The sequence below is a fragment of the Drosophila grimshawi genome, unplaced genomic scaffold (genome assembly GCF_018153295.1).
Source record: "Drosophila grimshawi isolate 15287-2541.00 unplaced genomic scaffold, ASM1815329v1 contig_311, whole genome shotgun sequence".
Classification (NCBI taxonomy): domain Eukaryota; kingdom Metazoa; phylum Arthropoda; class Insecta; order Diptera; family Drosophilidae; genus Drosophila; species Drosophila grimshawi.
In genome coordinates, this window is record NW_025063098.1 from 12349092 (window position 1) to 12363247 (window position 14156).

At 39.5% G+C, this 14156-nt stretch overlaps 2 protein-coding genes across 4 annotated transcripts; one reads left to right on the top strand and one right to left on the bottom strand.

Annotated features, from left to right (window-relative positions):
- The first annotated feature begins 168 nt into the window (after window positions 1–168).
- Window positions 169–4639, top strand: LOC6563496 (trafficking protein particle complex subunit 10). 2 transcript variants are annotated; one of them, XM_032736936.2, is made up of 6 exons: window positions 201–274; window positions 332–555; window positions 679–3285; window positions 3347–3689; window positions 3791–3796; window positions 4315–4639. In XM_032736936.2, exons 1-6 carry the CDS (start codon window positions 250–252, stop codon window positions 4542–4544), a joined length of 3435 nt encoding a protein of 1144 aa, XP_032592827.1. In that variant the 5' UTR covers window positions 201–249; the 3' UTR covers window positions 4545–4639. The 2 variants fall into 2 exon arrangements, with proteins under 2 accessions (XP_001989518.1, XP_032592827.1); XM_001989482.2 differs by lacking the exon at window positions 3791–3796 and having other exon boundaries at window positions 169–274.
- Window positions 4554–12811, bottom strand: LOC6563495 (thialysine N-epsilon-acetyltransferase). Of its 2 annotated transcripts, none has more exons than XM_043215109.1 (5): window positions 12796–12811; window positions 5388–5486; window positions 5283–5334; window positions 5150–5225; window positions 4554–4940 (listed from the first exon to the last, which is right to left on the bottom strand). In XM_043215109.1, the coding sequence occupies exons 2-5, from the start codon at window positions 5460–5462 to the stop codon at window positions 4628–4630; spliced, it is 516 nt and encodes a 171-aa protein (XP_043071044.1). In that variant the 5' UTR covers window positions 5463–5486; window positions 12796–12811; the 3' UTR covers window positions 4554–4627. The 2 variants fall into 2 exon arrangements, with proteins under 2 accessions (XP_043071044.1, XP_043071043.1); XM_043215108.1 differs by lacking the exon at window positions 12796–12811 and adding an exon at window positions 5565–5585.
- Between the last annotated feature and the right edge of the window lie 1345 nt (window positions 12812–14156).

Sequence of the window (14156 nt, forward strand, 5' to 3'; positions counted from 1 at the left end):
ACTAAAAATAGTATAGTTTTGCTACATTTATATGCATATTGGAGCAAAATAAACTCTGCTTATGCTGTTATTTTTGCGCGGTGGCCTTAACATTTAAGCAGACTGTAAAGTTTTTGTAGTCAAAATCATATGTCGCTCTTGCACCGATAACAGCTGATATTTTGTTGTGCATTGTACGTTGACTGATTTGCTTCGCACTCTCCCCAAAAAGCTATATCAAATGAAAATAAACCATTAAAAACTGACATAATGCAGATTAAGCCCATAATTACATGTAAGTAGTAATCTATATATATATATCTTCCCTTTTGTAAAGTACGCCTTTTTCCAGATTCTGGTTCTTTTCCACTATTTCGATCGCTGGAATCGCAAATTCTAAATGCGATTCCTTTGGACACTTGCGAATGGCGACGCACCTTTCAACGGCCAACAAAACATGTTCGCCTGGAGGCTCAAACGCAACAGTTTAGTGTGGAGCCACTGGAGCGATACAAACATGGCGACTGGAGCATTTTGGAACACCCTATATTGCATATATTTGTCACGGAATGCAATGTGAGTCTGTGTGTATGTGGTTTATGGTGCTGATTAGCTTAGCGCTTAGATTGCATAGCAATGTTTCCAATTTAATTAACCTACAATTGGATGCCTTTTAAAAAATAAATATTTGGTTTTTAGGACATTGACACGTACAAATCAACGATTCGAGAGGAAATCGATGCTTGGCTTAAGCTTCTGACCAGCTATGGCATCTCCGATTGGATGATTCTATTGGTGGAGACACTGGATATGCGCAAAACAAAGAATTTGCTGCCTCGTACCACAGTGTTGGATAAGATACGTTTGGATTTTGGAAGCAAAAACGATGATCGCTGTATTTCCGTATTGAATCCAGCGAAATTCGAGCAGAAATCAACGGAATCCTTTCGCTGTTTGGTGCAGCGCATACGTTTCCTGATGCTCACAAGCTTCAATCGGAATATAGCCAAATATGAGGAGCTAATACGCAGCAAGAGAGAGAAACGCAACCATGATGATTGGGATTTTCGTCAATACTTTTTTATGCAGGAAGATCTGGCGCTGATATTCGAAAAACTGGAATTGCCCACAGAGGCGCTAATCCAGTATGATGAATTGGATGCTATGTTCTCGCAGTTCATTACGCACACCGGCTTCAATGAGAAGCAACAGTGGTTGGCCTACTTTAAACTTCCACTCAGCGCTTTCCATGGCATCTGTCTGAGTCGCGTCGATAAGTTCGAGATGCGCCAGAAGATACGTCAGGAGGGCGTCTCCCTACTGGAATTTCGCAACTATTTATTCGAGCGGCAGGCCTATCTTCTGTTGACATCTAATGATATACCAGAGATCGCCAAGCGTTTGCTGGGTTTCTTGTTTTCTACCCTGCGTGAGGTGGAGTACATTAAGTTGGATTGCCAGGAGGGCGCTCTGTGCTGCTGGGAGTTTGTCTGCGCTCTGGAAGTGCTGCAGCTATGCGAACAGGCCATGGAACCCAACGAGGTGACCTGCTTCCAGCACTGTGCACCCATTTGGAATTTGGCCAAGGATAAGCTGTATGAGCTCGGAAAATTATGTGGCCTATTGCCGGGTTGCACGCCTAGTTCGGAGCAGCTGCACATTGTCGTCCAACTGTCCTCGGGCATTGGCGATGCGCCGCCACAGCAGCAGTTTCTACAGGCTATGCCTCAGCTGCGCGATCGTTCACCGAATAGAAAGCCCAAATTGTCAGCGGCGCAACAGTTGAAAGAGGCCCTCGGTTCGAATCAGACATTTCAGAAGCTCTATCTGGAGTTGGCAGAGCTGGCTATTAGCACCTACAAACACGTGGCGCGCTTACGCTCTGCGCGATTGGTTGGCCTCGATCTTGGCAAATTCTATTGCGCTTTGAATGAGCCACACAAGGCTGTGGGTTTCTTCACGGATCTGTTGCGCGAACTGAAGGCGGAGAACTGGCATACACTGAGTTCACAGACGTTGCTGGAGCTGGCCAATTGCTATCGGAAAATGGGTGATTCGCTGGCATACACCAAAACATGCAGCTCCATCTCCTGCTGTGCAGAGTTGGAGACACTTGTGCGCACTTTTTATTTTGATGAGTTCTTAAAGTCGTTGAAAACGTTGAAGACAACGCTGTCCGCACAGCCTTCCCTAGAGAATGCCAACTATTGTGTGCTCGAGGATCATTTTCGCATACTGGACATGGAGGTGCTCAATCCTAAGCCCATAATCCAAGATGATCATTTGCTGGTGCAGTTAAAGGTGGAGAGTTTGTATCCACGTGGTATTGTCGCCGAATGCATAAAACTCTGCTATGAACTCAATGTAGCCCCCGTACTGGAGACACCATTACAGGAAGCTGCTCTTTCGAATATACAGCACAAGGAGTGCGCATCTCGGCTGAAGATCACACTGCAGCTGTTCCACAAGCAGGATAACTCACTCAACTGTGCCTCTGTGGTCTGCGATACGCCCAAGACTAAGCAGCCGGTGCGACGGACTAGCAGCACCAAGCGCAAACTGTCGCCCAGCATGCAGGCGGATTTCACGAATATTGTGGTAGCCGAGAATATTAGCCTGCAGCCGGGCATTAATCTTATCGAGCTCAAGGCGAAGGCGACACGCGTCGGTCGCTGGCAGTTTAAGCAGCTATGCCTGAGCATGTCCAGCCTGGAGTTTCTATCGGAGCCGTTGTCTGCGAGTGTGCAGCCGCCTATCTTTGAGATATGCACCAAGCCGGCAAGCGCCTCACTTGAATTTAAAACACTCATCGCTGGCATTGTGCAGCCCATCAATTTGCATGTCGCCGGCGGCAGTTTCATCTTTCCCGCTGATGCAAAGATCACGTTGCGCTGTTCCAAAAATCTGCGCATACGTCAGACTCGGGAGCCAGATGCGTCTAATTGCAATAATGATGCCAGCTTTGAGAATGTCCTCCTTGTGCCGCTTTTGCATTTCAAGTCTTTCGAGGAGCGTCGCATTCCGCTGGAGGTACTCACAGATATGCCCGGTCGCAAAATGGCCAAACAACACGAACATCACATAACACTAAGCTGTCCCTGGTCGCGCAACGAGCTGCAGATACCCATCGAGTTTCAGTCGGCCATGGAGGCCACTTGCCGGCTGCACACATGCGGTACCCAAAAGTTCTTGCAGGTCATTATGAAGGGTCTGTATGCACGGCTGCAGCTGCAGCATGCCAAGGTCAAGTGCGATGTGCCTGGCGTGCGTCTGCTCGATCTCAATCCAGAGTCACAGCAACCAATTGTGAGTCATCAAAATCAAAAAGTAAAATGTTATTTTTTATTACAAAAGTGACCGATTGCAGGAGATTTACAAATCGCTGACAGTCACCTACTTGTACGAGATTCAGGTGGAGCCTCTGAAAACGGAGCACGAGCTGTCCATTGTCAAGGTGCATTTCGTGGTCAAATATGCAACGCTTGGCCAAACGCCCGTCTGGCGTAATTATGGCTGTGCCTTCGATCTGGTTGACTATTCAACGCTGTTCAAGCTGCAGGCACAGCTGGAGACGAGCGAACTGTGCCGCCTACGCACCGTTTGCAATTTGAATCTGAAGATCACCAAGGTCAATGAGAATCCGTATGTGGATCTAATGTACGAGGTGCTTAATGATCAGAATCTGTGGGCAGTTTGTGGTCGTTCCGCTGGTGAGTTGTCGTTTGTCCACTTTTCATTTCCCTATCTATATATGTGCTTTTTATTTTTTAATTCTAATTTCTTATCACACACTTTTATAATGCATATTAAGACATGGGTAAGTCTTTGGTTTATAAACACTCGCAGTTGCACTCACTATAACGCCTACAAGCTTAGAGTAAATAAAAATGATTATTTTTTTCCTGGATGTGAATATATTGTTATTTAGAATATCAACAAGTTTGGTTATTTTCAAAGTTTACATTGATTTTGGTTCGTAAATCTTCTAAATGATGACTTGATTTATTCGGTGTGACTTCTAAACAGTCAAAACAGGAATACATTCAAAATTTTCAAGAGCGCACCATAACTCTAAAAGATTTATTTAATACAAACTTAACCCGAAAAAATGTTAATTTTTATATCACATAGAACACAAAATATCTTATTTACTGCATAAGCGTAAGCTTCTAGGCGTTTTTAATAGTAATCAAATTATGTGTTCGGCTTGCCGACCTTCTGATCTTAAAGTAGTTAGGCTTTTAATTGGACTTTTGTTAACACAAACAAATTATTGCTTTGTCTTATTTGATTAATCGTAAACTTCTTACTTACTCATACTATATTTTCTTGCAGGTGTCGTATCCATGAGGGATGTGGATAGCCATTCTATATCGCTGGATGTTATGCCGCTGAGCACTGGCTTTTTGCCTATGCCCAGCATACGACTGTCGAAATATACCGAGGGTGGCAAGAATAAGGCCGATGCGCACTCCAAGGTGCATCCATTTCCGCCCGGCCAGGTGTACAACTCGACCAAGAGCATGCAGATCCATGTTATAGCGAGTGTGAGCGCCGAACAGTGAACAGCCAAATTTCTATAGCCAAGTATTATTTATTGTAATAAGCATCAAATTGTTAAACTAGCCTAACAATAAAGCATGCGGAATTAAAGATCCAATTCTTTGGCCAGTTTCACCAATTGTTGTTGCTCCACGCGGTAAAAGTGCCAGTTTTCTGTTGCCGTTAAGTCCGTAGCGCCCAGATGATCGTAGAACTCACGCGCCGGATTCCAGCTGAGCACGTGGAAGTCCAGTCGTCGGCAGTCCAGTTTTACGGCCATGGCGGCCACTTCGCGAAAGATGCGCGCACCGGCGCCGAGTTTACGATAAGCAGGACGCACATAGAGATCCTCGAGGAACAGGGAACGTCCCTGCCACGTGGAGTACGAGTTGAAGCAGATCGCATAGCCAATGCTCGAGCTGTTGAGACAAATATTCATATATGTATCAAGCGTTTTATCAAGTCGCCTGATAAGCTGCCGTCCAACGAGCAACGGGCACAAATGTTTGCCAAACAGATTTGTTATTTGGCTGGCACTCAAAATTGTTTGGCCAGTAAACATTTGCCTTACGTCTTTCATTTTGACGCCTAGCTTTCTACGTTCTTATCAATTTTTAGTGGTATTTACCTTGTGACATTGTCATTGAGCACATAGACTTGACAATATTCGGGTCCGCCATCTAGCCCGGCATCGCGTATCAGATCTGTGTGTGGGAAATAATTAAAATAAGGTGACAAAATTGTCTTGAAACTCCACTTACCCTCCACGGTCAGCTCGGGACCTTGGCTCATACGCTCGAAATCAGCTAGTTCCTGGGGATATGGAATACTTTATGGCATATGTGTGTTTATATTTCATCTCCTACCTGTATCATCTCTTGCACTGCTTTCATATCCGTTTTATCCGCACGCCGAAATGTAAATTGATCTTTTTGTGACATTTTTCAGCAAATTGCGAGTCTGATCTGTAATATAGTTTAATTTAAACTAATCGGACCTTGATTTGCTTAGCTGTCATTTTCCGAGCGGGCTTATCTAAAGACCTAAGAGCGCCGACCTTATCACATGTGTTGATATTCCAGTTGCAGCATTTAAGTGGCTAAAATTGCGCTCAGGGTTGTCGCATATTGAAAGTTTTAATGCTCATTGAACTAGTTCAAGCAATGCAATGTACATTTTTTAAATAATAATAAATAATTAAAGATTAAGATTTCCATTGATTTTTTTATGTTCCACAAAGAAGCACCATAAGTCCAAAAAAAATATATATATGTATATTAAATATGCGCTAGCAATATCTTTTCCCCAACTGGATTCTATAGACAAAATAGTTTTCATATTTATTTCCATTCCAAGTTGAATTATGAATAATGACTTTTTATTATTTACTTATGAAATAAGAAAAAAACATTAACGAAAGTCAAAATAGAACTGAATTTTAAAAACAGTACATTTCATAAAATAATATAATTGTATATATATACAAATATGAATCAAAAACTCATTTTAAAGCAAATACAAAATTTTTTGCCTTACTTCTAATACAATTTCGATTCATTTGACTTGGTGCATTAGATTCTCTTTAGAGAGAACGCTCCACAGTCTTATCAGTAGCTGAACACTCTGGCCGGGCACAGCTAGTAAACACAATTGACCCCTTACCAAACATTGAGACGCGTTTTACATATTTTTTCAATTTTTTCTTTTTTAGTAGAAATAGCTTTGGTTTTCAATATTGCTGTCGGGTGTTTGAGTTTATTTCTGAAATCTGCTGCTTATCTCCATCCAGCACCGTCACGATGATGCGACTAAAGATTGTACATATGTATATACAAATATATTTATACATAATTATATACAGTATATACTTGAGTATGGAACTGTGCTGGATTATTTATGAATTCCAGCTTCAGCTGGGAGCATTTTTCAATTTCTTTAGTATATATTGTTGTTATTGTTGGCGTTTGTTGAGTTGGGCTTATCTTGTTGCTGGTGTTTCGCTTATTGTAATACCCGCTATTTAATTCTATTTAAATGGTCATTTATATTTTATATTTAAATTAAATTATCGCTGGCATGTTGAATGCGCGCCACCAAAAACAAACCGATGCAAAGCAAAGCAAAACAAAAGGAAAGCAAAGCAAAGCCAGAGCTGATAAGCCCAAGTCGACGAGTTCCCTCCGGGAGCAGCCATATTGGCTCTGTATGTCTGTGCATATATATTTAATGCCCGTCTGATATATGTATGTACGTATGAATTAATACATACAAACATCTTTGGTAGGCTGAGATTCTTATGCTTCTTTAGTCTGCAGTATTATCTTTAGCGTCTTCCGGGCTTTGGCATGGAGTTGCCTGATATGTGTGCTGATAGGGCTGCCACACCCACACAATAGTCCATATTATCGCAGTTAAGGATCCGGGCCCTTTTCTTTCTAGCGGTTCGACGACGGCGCCTGCTTAAAGTTTCTTCTATGCAGGTTGTTTACCTTCTTATCTGACTCTTCGGCCATTGTTTGACAGTCTCTCGGCTACTCGTTTGCCCCTTATCACCACCGTTTGCAATATGTTCTTTGTGTGCATTGTACTTTTTATCACTTGTCGTGACGTCACAGCGACCGGCGTTTCGCTTGCAATAGAAGTTCCTTTGCACATTTCGGTTATCTTTTCCATTTTCACAATGTTATCTTATTGATTTTTGGGTATTTTTCTTTTTATATTGGCATTGTTGTTTTCAGCAGACACTTAAGCAGACTCTTGGGGGATCTCCTTGTTGATTTTATTTAAATTTGTTGTACTTCGACTTAAGCAATTGAAATTGTGATGCTCGCCAGATATTCGGCGTTCTAAATCGTACTTAAATTCGATGACAATCGAATACTAATTATGGTACTTAATAATTCATCTAATTGGATATATTCATATCCGAATTTCAGATAGAAATATAAGAATTCAATTCAATGAATTTTTTTAAGCTTTATTTTTATGGCTCCGATACAGAATACATTAATAAATTTATTCACTGGTTAAAATTGTATGTATGGTTATAGGTCTAGTGCGAGACTATAATCCCAATGAAAAAATCGATCGCATAGAATAATTTATGCGACTCTTTTGCTGTATTATTTGTAATCAAATAATACACATGATTTGATGTCTATTCGATCATTAGACAAGCATTATGAGTTGTTTATTTGCTGTCGACTACTAAAATGTATACATGTACATATATGTATATACATACTATATATATATGCTTATATATATATATACTTATATATTTGTATTGATGTGTGAGCTCATTAGTGGTTTAAATACTATATATGTTTTATGATTTATTTTGCGAATACGTAAAATTTCCAATTATTAGTCTGCGTAGTATTCGAAATTATTATACAAACTAATTTCATATATTTTATTCTGAGTACACCATTTTGCAGGTATTGTTTTTTTATGATAAGCAAATTTCTGGTAAGCAGGCCTAAAAAGGTTGTGACTGGATTTTTTCCCCGAATTTGCATTTCAATATTCAATTCAATTTATTGTGCGTATCAAAACATTTGATAGCATTAGTAAAATAAGAAAAGCTCAATTTTATTGAGAAAAATATATTTATGCTGTTCTCGATTTCGATTTGACAATCCAAACTTTTAAATCGGCTCTAACTAATTTGAGTGTTTAATGGAGGCTGATGGTGTTTATTATTATTATTTTTTTACATGAACGCATCTGATAGTGGCAATCAGTGTTGGCGGTGTTTCCCAAGTTTCCGTTGTCATCGTCACCAAAACAAAACCTTTCCAAACGTATAGAAAAATTGATAAGGATATATGAGCGCACACACACAGAAGCACAATCGCACATATATATGTATATGTATATGTATGTATATGTGTGTGACTGTATATGTTCAGTGTACAACGGAGAGACATACAGTTGGTCCGATAAGTATAGTCTCGCGACCGACGCGTGATGCAACTTAATCAAATCGGGTTTGGTCTCCGGACTTCTCGCTCTCTCTCTCGCTCTCTCTCACTCTCTCTGTCCGTGTGGCGTCAGTGGGGCTGGGTGGTGCTACGCCGGCTCAGATAGCCATATCTTGCGGCCGCCGGTCGTCCAATCGGAGGAGAGGCAGCCAAACTACACACACCGGCCAGCAGGGATCGGGGAGCGGGTAACGAGTTCGACCGTTTCTCCGATAATAAAGTAGCTACCGAGCTGTTGTTGTTGCTGTTATTGTTGCTTGTTGCGTTTTTGAAAAGGTGATATGAAATGTGCTCTGATAAGTTTTAATCAAGAATATTTTACTCGTATTGCTTTGGTGGGACCGGGGTCTCAGTCTCACGAGTAGCATTTGAAAAGTTGTAGTAGTAAGTCGCCGCTCGGTTCGTACCGGACAGATGCGGGTGTCGTGTCCCGTTGTCCGTTGTCAGTTTTCCGTTGTCAGTTTTCCGTGTCCGATTTCCTGTAGGCTTTGTAGGCCGTGCCGCGTGATAATCACACTGATTTCCAGTGGGCGTGCAGCAATGCAAAAATTTTTAAAGCGAAATTGTTTGCGGCGATGGGAAATCGGTATGGTAAAAATATGAAAAATATTGCGCCGGCGCATGGAAAATCCTTTTTTGAATATATATGTACATATATATATAAAAATATTTGACCGCAAAACGTGACGAGTTTAACCAACAGCCAAGGGGCGCCCGGAATCCCCGAAAGAGTTGTCATTTGTACGGCGTGCCCACTGTGACACATTTATGCGGTCGCATAAACAAGGTTAACGCCTACGAAATCTCAAGCCAAATGCCAAAACTCGAAGCGCACAAACAAATTACAAATTGAACGCTGGCTTCGAGTCAGATGCCAGATGCCCGTTGTCCGATGCCTGATGCCCGATTGCCCGTTCTTCTGCCTCCGGTTTCATCATTGGCCATCGACCACATGTGTCTAGTCGAACGCCCCTCATAATGAGCGCGTCGGATCTGAAGCTAACCGTGGATTACTACTCAATGATCGAGTCATTTCCGTACGGGGTTTGCACGCGTCACAATGACTCATATGTTTGGTTAGCTGAATTATAGTCACATTGTGAGTATTATATATCTATGTTCAATACTATTGTGGGAATAATAATCAACAGTTCAAAGTAAAAATGAATAAGAATAATATATTTTTATATAAAAATCTTTATTATTATAGTAATCATGTTATTATATTATTTTAATATACGTATAACTCAACTTGTACAACTTAATATGTACAACATAATAATAGAATATTATGCACATATCCCAAGTTGATAAACAGTGACCACAACACAACCACTTGCTTGGAACAGAAAACTTGCAGTTAAGTCCTAGAGTACATACTTTTATGTACATCTATGGATGTTGTAAATTGTCTTTGTAGTTAGTACTATGAGCAAATGACTGTATACTTAAAAGTGGCAGAATTATTACGATCACATGAAACCAGCATGACGAACAACGAACCCAAAAGCGCAGCTCTCAGTTTGTACTGAGTGTGAGTGCTCCGAGATGGCAAGGGCGAAGGTGGAGGTGGAGGCGTAGGTCTTGCTTGGAAAGGGGATGGGAGACGTGGATGGCGGCTGAGGCAGACGTGCGTTGTACACGGTCGCTGTCAGTGAACAAGTGCTCCACATACATACATACATACATACATTATGTATGTATATATATATGTATGTAAGAGTATGTATTTTAAATGGGATTGAGTGCGAGCAGAGCTGCGACCATAGCAAAAACTGCGGTCCCTCGACTTATATATATATATATATATATATATATATATGTGTGTGCATGCGGTCGACGGGCAATGACGGCCTTATCAATAGGCCCCTACAGTAACAGCAACAACAGTAAAATGTACATTATATGAAACAAAAATGGGAAAAAAAAATTAAAATAAAATAAATGTGTTGAAGAAAAAAAAGCGACGTTGCCTCGAAAGAATTGGAAAACAACAGAAATATATGTATGAGTATTTACATATGTAATATATTTATGTATATTCATGTACGTTAAAGTTATGTGTAGATATATACATTTAAATATATACTATATACTCTTAGCGATTTAAGTCTTGTGACTTCCTGTCAAAGTGAAGCCTAGGGCGGCCATATTAAATATCAAACCGTTGTTGTTCAACGGTAATTTTCCAGCGAAAATGGATTTGCACATATATGGAGAAAATGTATATAGTTCTGTTTTGATTTTGAAACGACCAAAACAAACCTGAACTCGAACCGGGACCAGGACAAGAGGAATCACAACTTGAACTCTATGCAAACAGCAACACGTGCATAGTGATGATGACATATTCTTGTAAAATGCATCGCAAACAGAGGAGCCGCATACGATTCGTTTGTTTAAGAACAATGGAAGAAACCGCGACAACAAATACCGCAAAAACCAAAAACAAGAAAATAAAAAAAAAAACGAACCTAAAACCAAAACCGAAACCAAATCACGGAAACACAATTTACATGACGTACACACACACACACACAGGAACACAGACAGACACATGTTCGTGTACATACTTAAATTAAACATAAAAATTGTAACGTATAAAAAGAATTTTTGTGAAATCCCGAAAGACAAACAAATAGCAAACAAATATCGTCAGAGACAAGATACACATATACATAGATACATTTCTGCCTACGAGTATTTGTCTTGATTGCCACACGAACAAGAACAAGAACAAGAATAAGCACCAGCAACGGAGCACTTAATACACAATTCGAGCCAATATCTAGGATCCATGCAAACTATACCAAACACAGACCCGACCCATAACAAGAGCCAGACCGCACCTACTACTCTAGAAGATGAGTACTGCTCTATTTGGAGGCATTGACAGCGCGTGTCTCTCTAAGTACCTTTTGGACTCTACCTGTTCGTAATGTGTTTAACAGGATATGACCAAGACGTTGACGCGCTGACGAAGACACAGACCACGATACCCGGACCACAGCCAGATCCAGAGCCAGAGCCAGAGCCAGACGATGTCCATTGGTTTGCATTGTGTGCCGAGTTTAATTACCCAACCTTACTTTCACTGCCAAATGGTAGTCGCATGCTTGCCGCATAAAAATTAATGAGTTTGAGTAGCGTTTTTTTTTGTTTTTGCTTTTTGTTTGCACAATTTTCGGGTTTCATTCATAAACTGACTCGGGAAATTCCTGGCTGCCGATGAATGAATTGTTTTAGTTCCCTTGCACATTACTAATTGGTTTTTAATGTGGAAATTCTAAAAGTGATTCGTATGAATGAATCCACGGCACGTGCTCACTGAAGTTGTCTTTATTCGACAGCAAACATAAATATATAAATTTTAAGTTATTTTATGGTAGCTGTGATTTTTGCAGAATTATTTTATACGGAATGCGCTCGATAACAAGGAACTCATAGACTCATGAGACATATATTTTTGTTGTATTCAAAATTATTAATGTTTATTTTTAATTTACAATTATTAATATTTATTTTTAATTTAAAATGTATGTTTGCACTCTCTAATATCTAGTCTGATTCGATTTATATTTTAATACAATTTTTATAAATGTTAAGCTTTGATTTAATTATATGTACGTTATTGTTTTTTAAAATTTATAATCTAATTAAAGATTCTCACTTAATGTAGTTTTTGTGTCGATTAATATTTGTCGATGATAAATAATAAAAATATACAAGTTAATATAGTCTTAAAAACTTTAATTTAAATTTAGTTTTCAACAAGAAATTTGCTATAAAATATATTTTTTATGTTATATATGAGCTCTTAAATTCGAAACTTCCAAGGAAAATGTACAATCTACTTGTTGAGACATCACCTACTGTCAGACAGTTAAAAGAACATAAAATCAACATTTGACTTAGAAAAAGCACAATAACCACAGTGATTGGAAGTAGACGCCCTAATTAGAAAAAAATATATTCAAAATTATATAACCCAACAATGAAACAACAATAATTTTGCTTGACGCTGTCCGCCAAAACAAATTTATGACCATTTTGTTTATTTGCTTTGGCACGCAGCGAGAAGCAGAGGGAAGGAAGCCTCTAGACCAGACCTTTTAGCCATAACCCGAATCCGAACCCGAACCCAAAAGCAGCTCGTGACCACGTACATGAATAACAAACAACAATTGGCCGATATGCGAGTGTCGTCCTTTTCTTGTCACGATCAATTTTGATCCTGTCGGCGCGTGTTTCCATTTTCTGTTTACCTTGCAACAAATTGCTCGCTTACCTGGGCCAACAATCTACCTGGTTTAGCGGCACTCAGGCAATGGCCGCTTTGGGCCGTTGCTCGATTAGTGCTGATCAGTTTGGTTTGATCGCGGCTTTTCGACAGTTTTTAATATGACGTCTATTTAAATAGGTTCAAGTGCTGTTTACTCTATCTGTGGGAAAAACTCTTCAGCTCGAAATGTGCATCAAATATGTGTGTGTGTGTGTCACCAAGTAAGTAATATTACATAAAGTTCGTGGGTCTCTATGAGTCCCGGGCAGAGTGTTTATTTATTTGGATATGCTGTTGAGCTCAGGCGCATGTGGCGTTTCACTATGATTTGCTTGTTGTTTATATTTCAAATTAGCTAAAGTATATTGGGTAATTTGTACAAATTTGCTTTGTTAGCGCATGTATTTATTTATTCACTTTCAGTAACTGCTGAAATGATTGGCAACCATCTGGAAACCAAAGTTAGAAGATCTGTTGGAGAAAAAAAATGTTTTGCTTACTGCTTTTAAATGCGAGGTTAGCTGGTTATTAATATCGTATATGATTGATATATATATATATATATATATATATATGCTTATCAAACATTATGTTTTTATTATATAATATAATTATTTATAAATGTGATAAGAACTATGCGAAATGATTGAACAAAAATGGAAAACACTTGTTAACTAAAGAATTTAGCTCTACCAGCAAACATCCTTATCACAAGACAAGCCCAAAAAATGGCGTTGCAATTAAAAAGAGTGTTAAAGACATGTTGTTAGGGGTCATAAAGTGGGCCAGATAAAGAGCTATTGTTGTGCACTTACAGCAGCCAGAGCGACCGCAGGGCACTTGACTTGAAGCGCTTTAATTGATATTATCAAAAGCCATATACCAGTAGAACTAATGGCCATTATATTCCTACCAGATAACGATGCTGATAATAGCCGTGCAGCTACAGATCAGTACTAGTCTGGCTCAAGTGCGAAATAATATTCGGGATATTCAATTACCAAGCAAGGATAATATTTATGAGGAGCAATGTTGGAAATGTGTATTAAAAATACATAAATACATCAGCGTCGATAGATGATATGTGAGATAGTTTTTTTTTTTGTTGGTTGGGTCTAGTTGACACTTGTTAGTGCCAAGGCAAACCCATTTTTGGGCACCATAAATATGTCAAAATAATGTTAAGCCCAATGGCTTAAGTGTGCGCCACGCATCCATACATAAATACATAAATATGTGTGCACATATATTTTGAGAAATATATGCCTGGGCCGAGTCTCGTGGGATATACAAATACACGAATGCATTGCTTGCTTAATTTGAACCTCTATGGTTTTATATGCACTGGCTATAAAAAACTCATTTGT

What these genes read in the sequence shown, in the direction of transcription:
- LOC6563496 (XM_032736936.2), top strand. Translation starts at nt 250, where the DNA reads ATGCAGATTAAGCCCATAATTACAT. An exon ending in GATTAAGCCCATAATTACAT is followed by an intron (nt 275 to 331) that starts GTAAGTAGTAAT and finishes GCCTTTTTCCAG; the next exon opens with ATTCTGGTTCTTTTCCACTA. An exon ending in CAGAGTCACAGCAACCAATT is followed by an intron (nt 3,286 to 3,346) that starts GTGAGTCATCAA and finishes GACCGATTGCAG; the next exon opens with GAGATTTACAAATCGCTGAC.
- LOC6563495 (XM_043215109.1), bottom strand. Translation starts at nt 5,462, where the DNA reads ATGTCACAAAAAGATCAATTTACATTTCGGCGTGCGGATAAAACGGAT. An exon ending in CAGTGCAAGAGATGATACAG is followed by an intron (nt 5,335 to 5,387) that starts GTAGGAGATGAA and finishes CCATATCCCCAG; the next exon opens with GAACTAGCTGATTTCGAGCG. An exon ending in CTCAATGACAATGTCACAAG is followed by an intron (nt 4,941 to 5,149) that starts GTAAATACCACT and finishes TTGTCTCAACAG; the next exon opens with CTCGAGCATTGGCTATGCGA.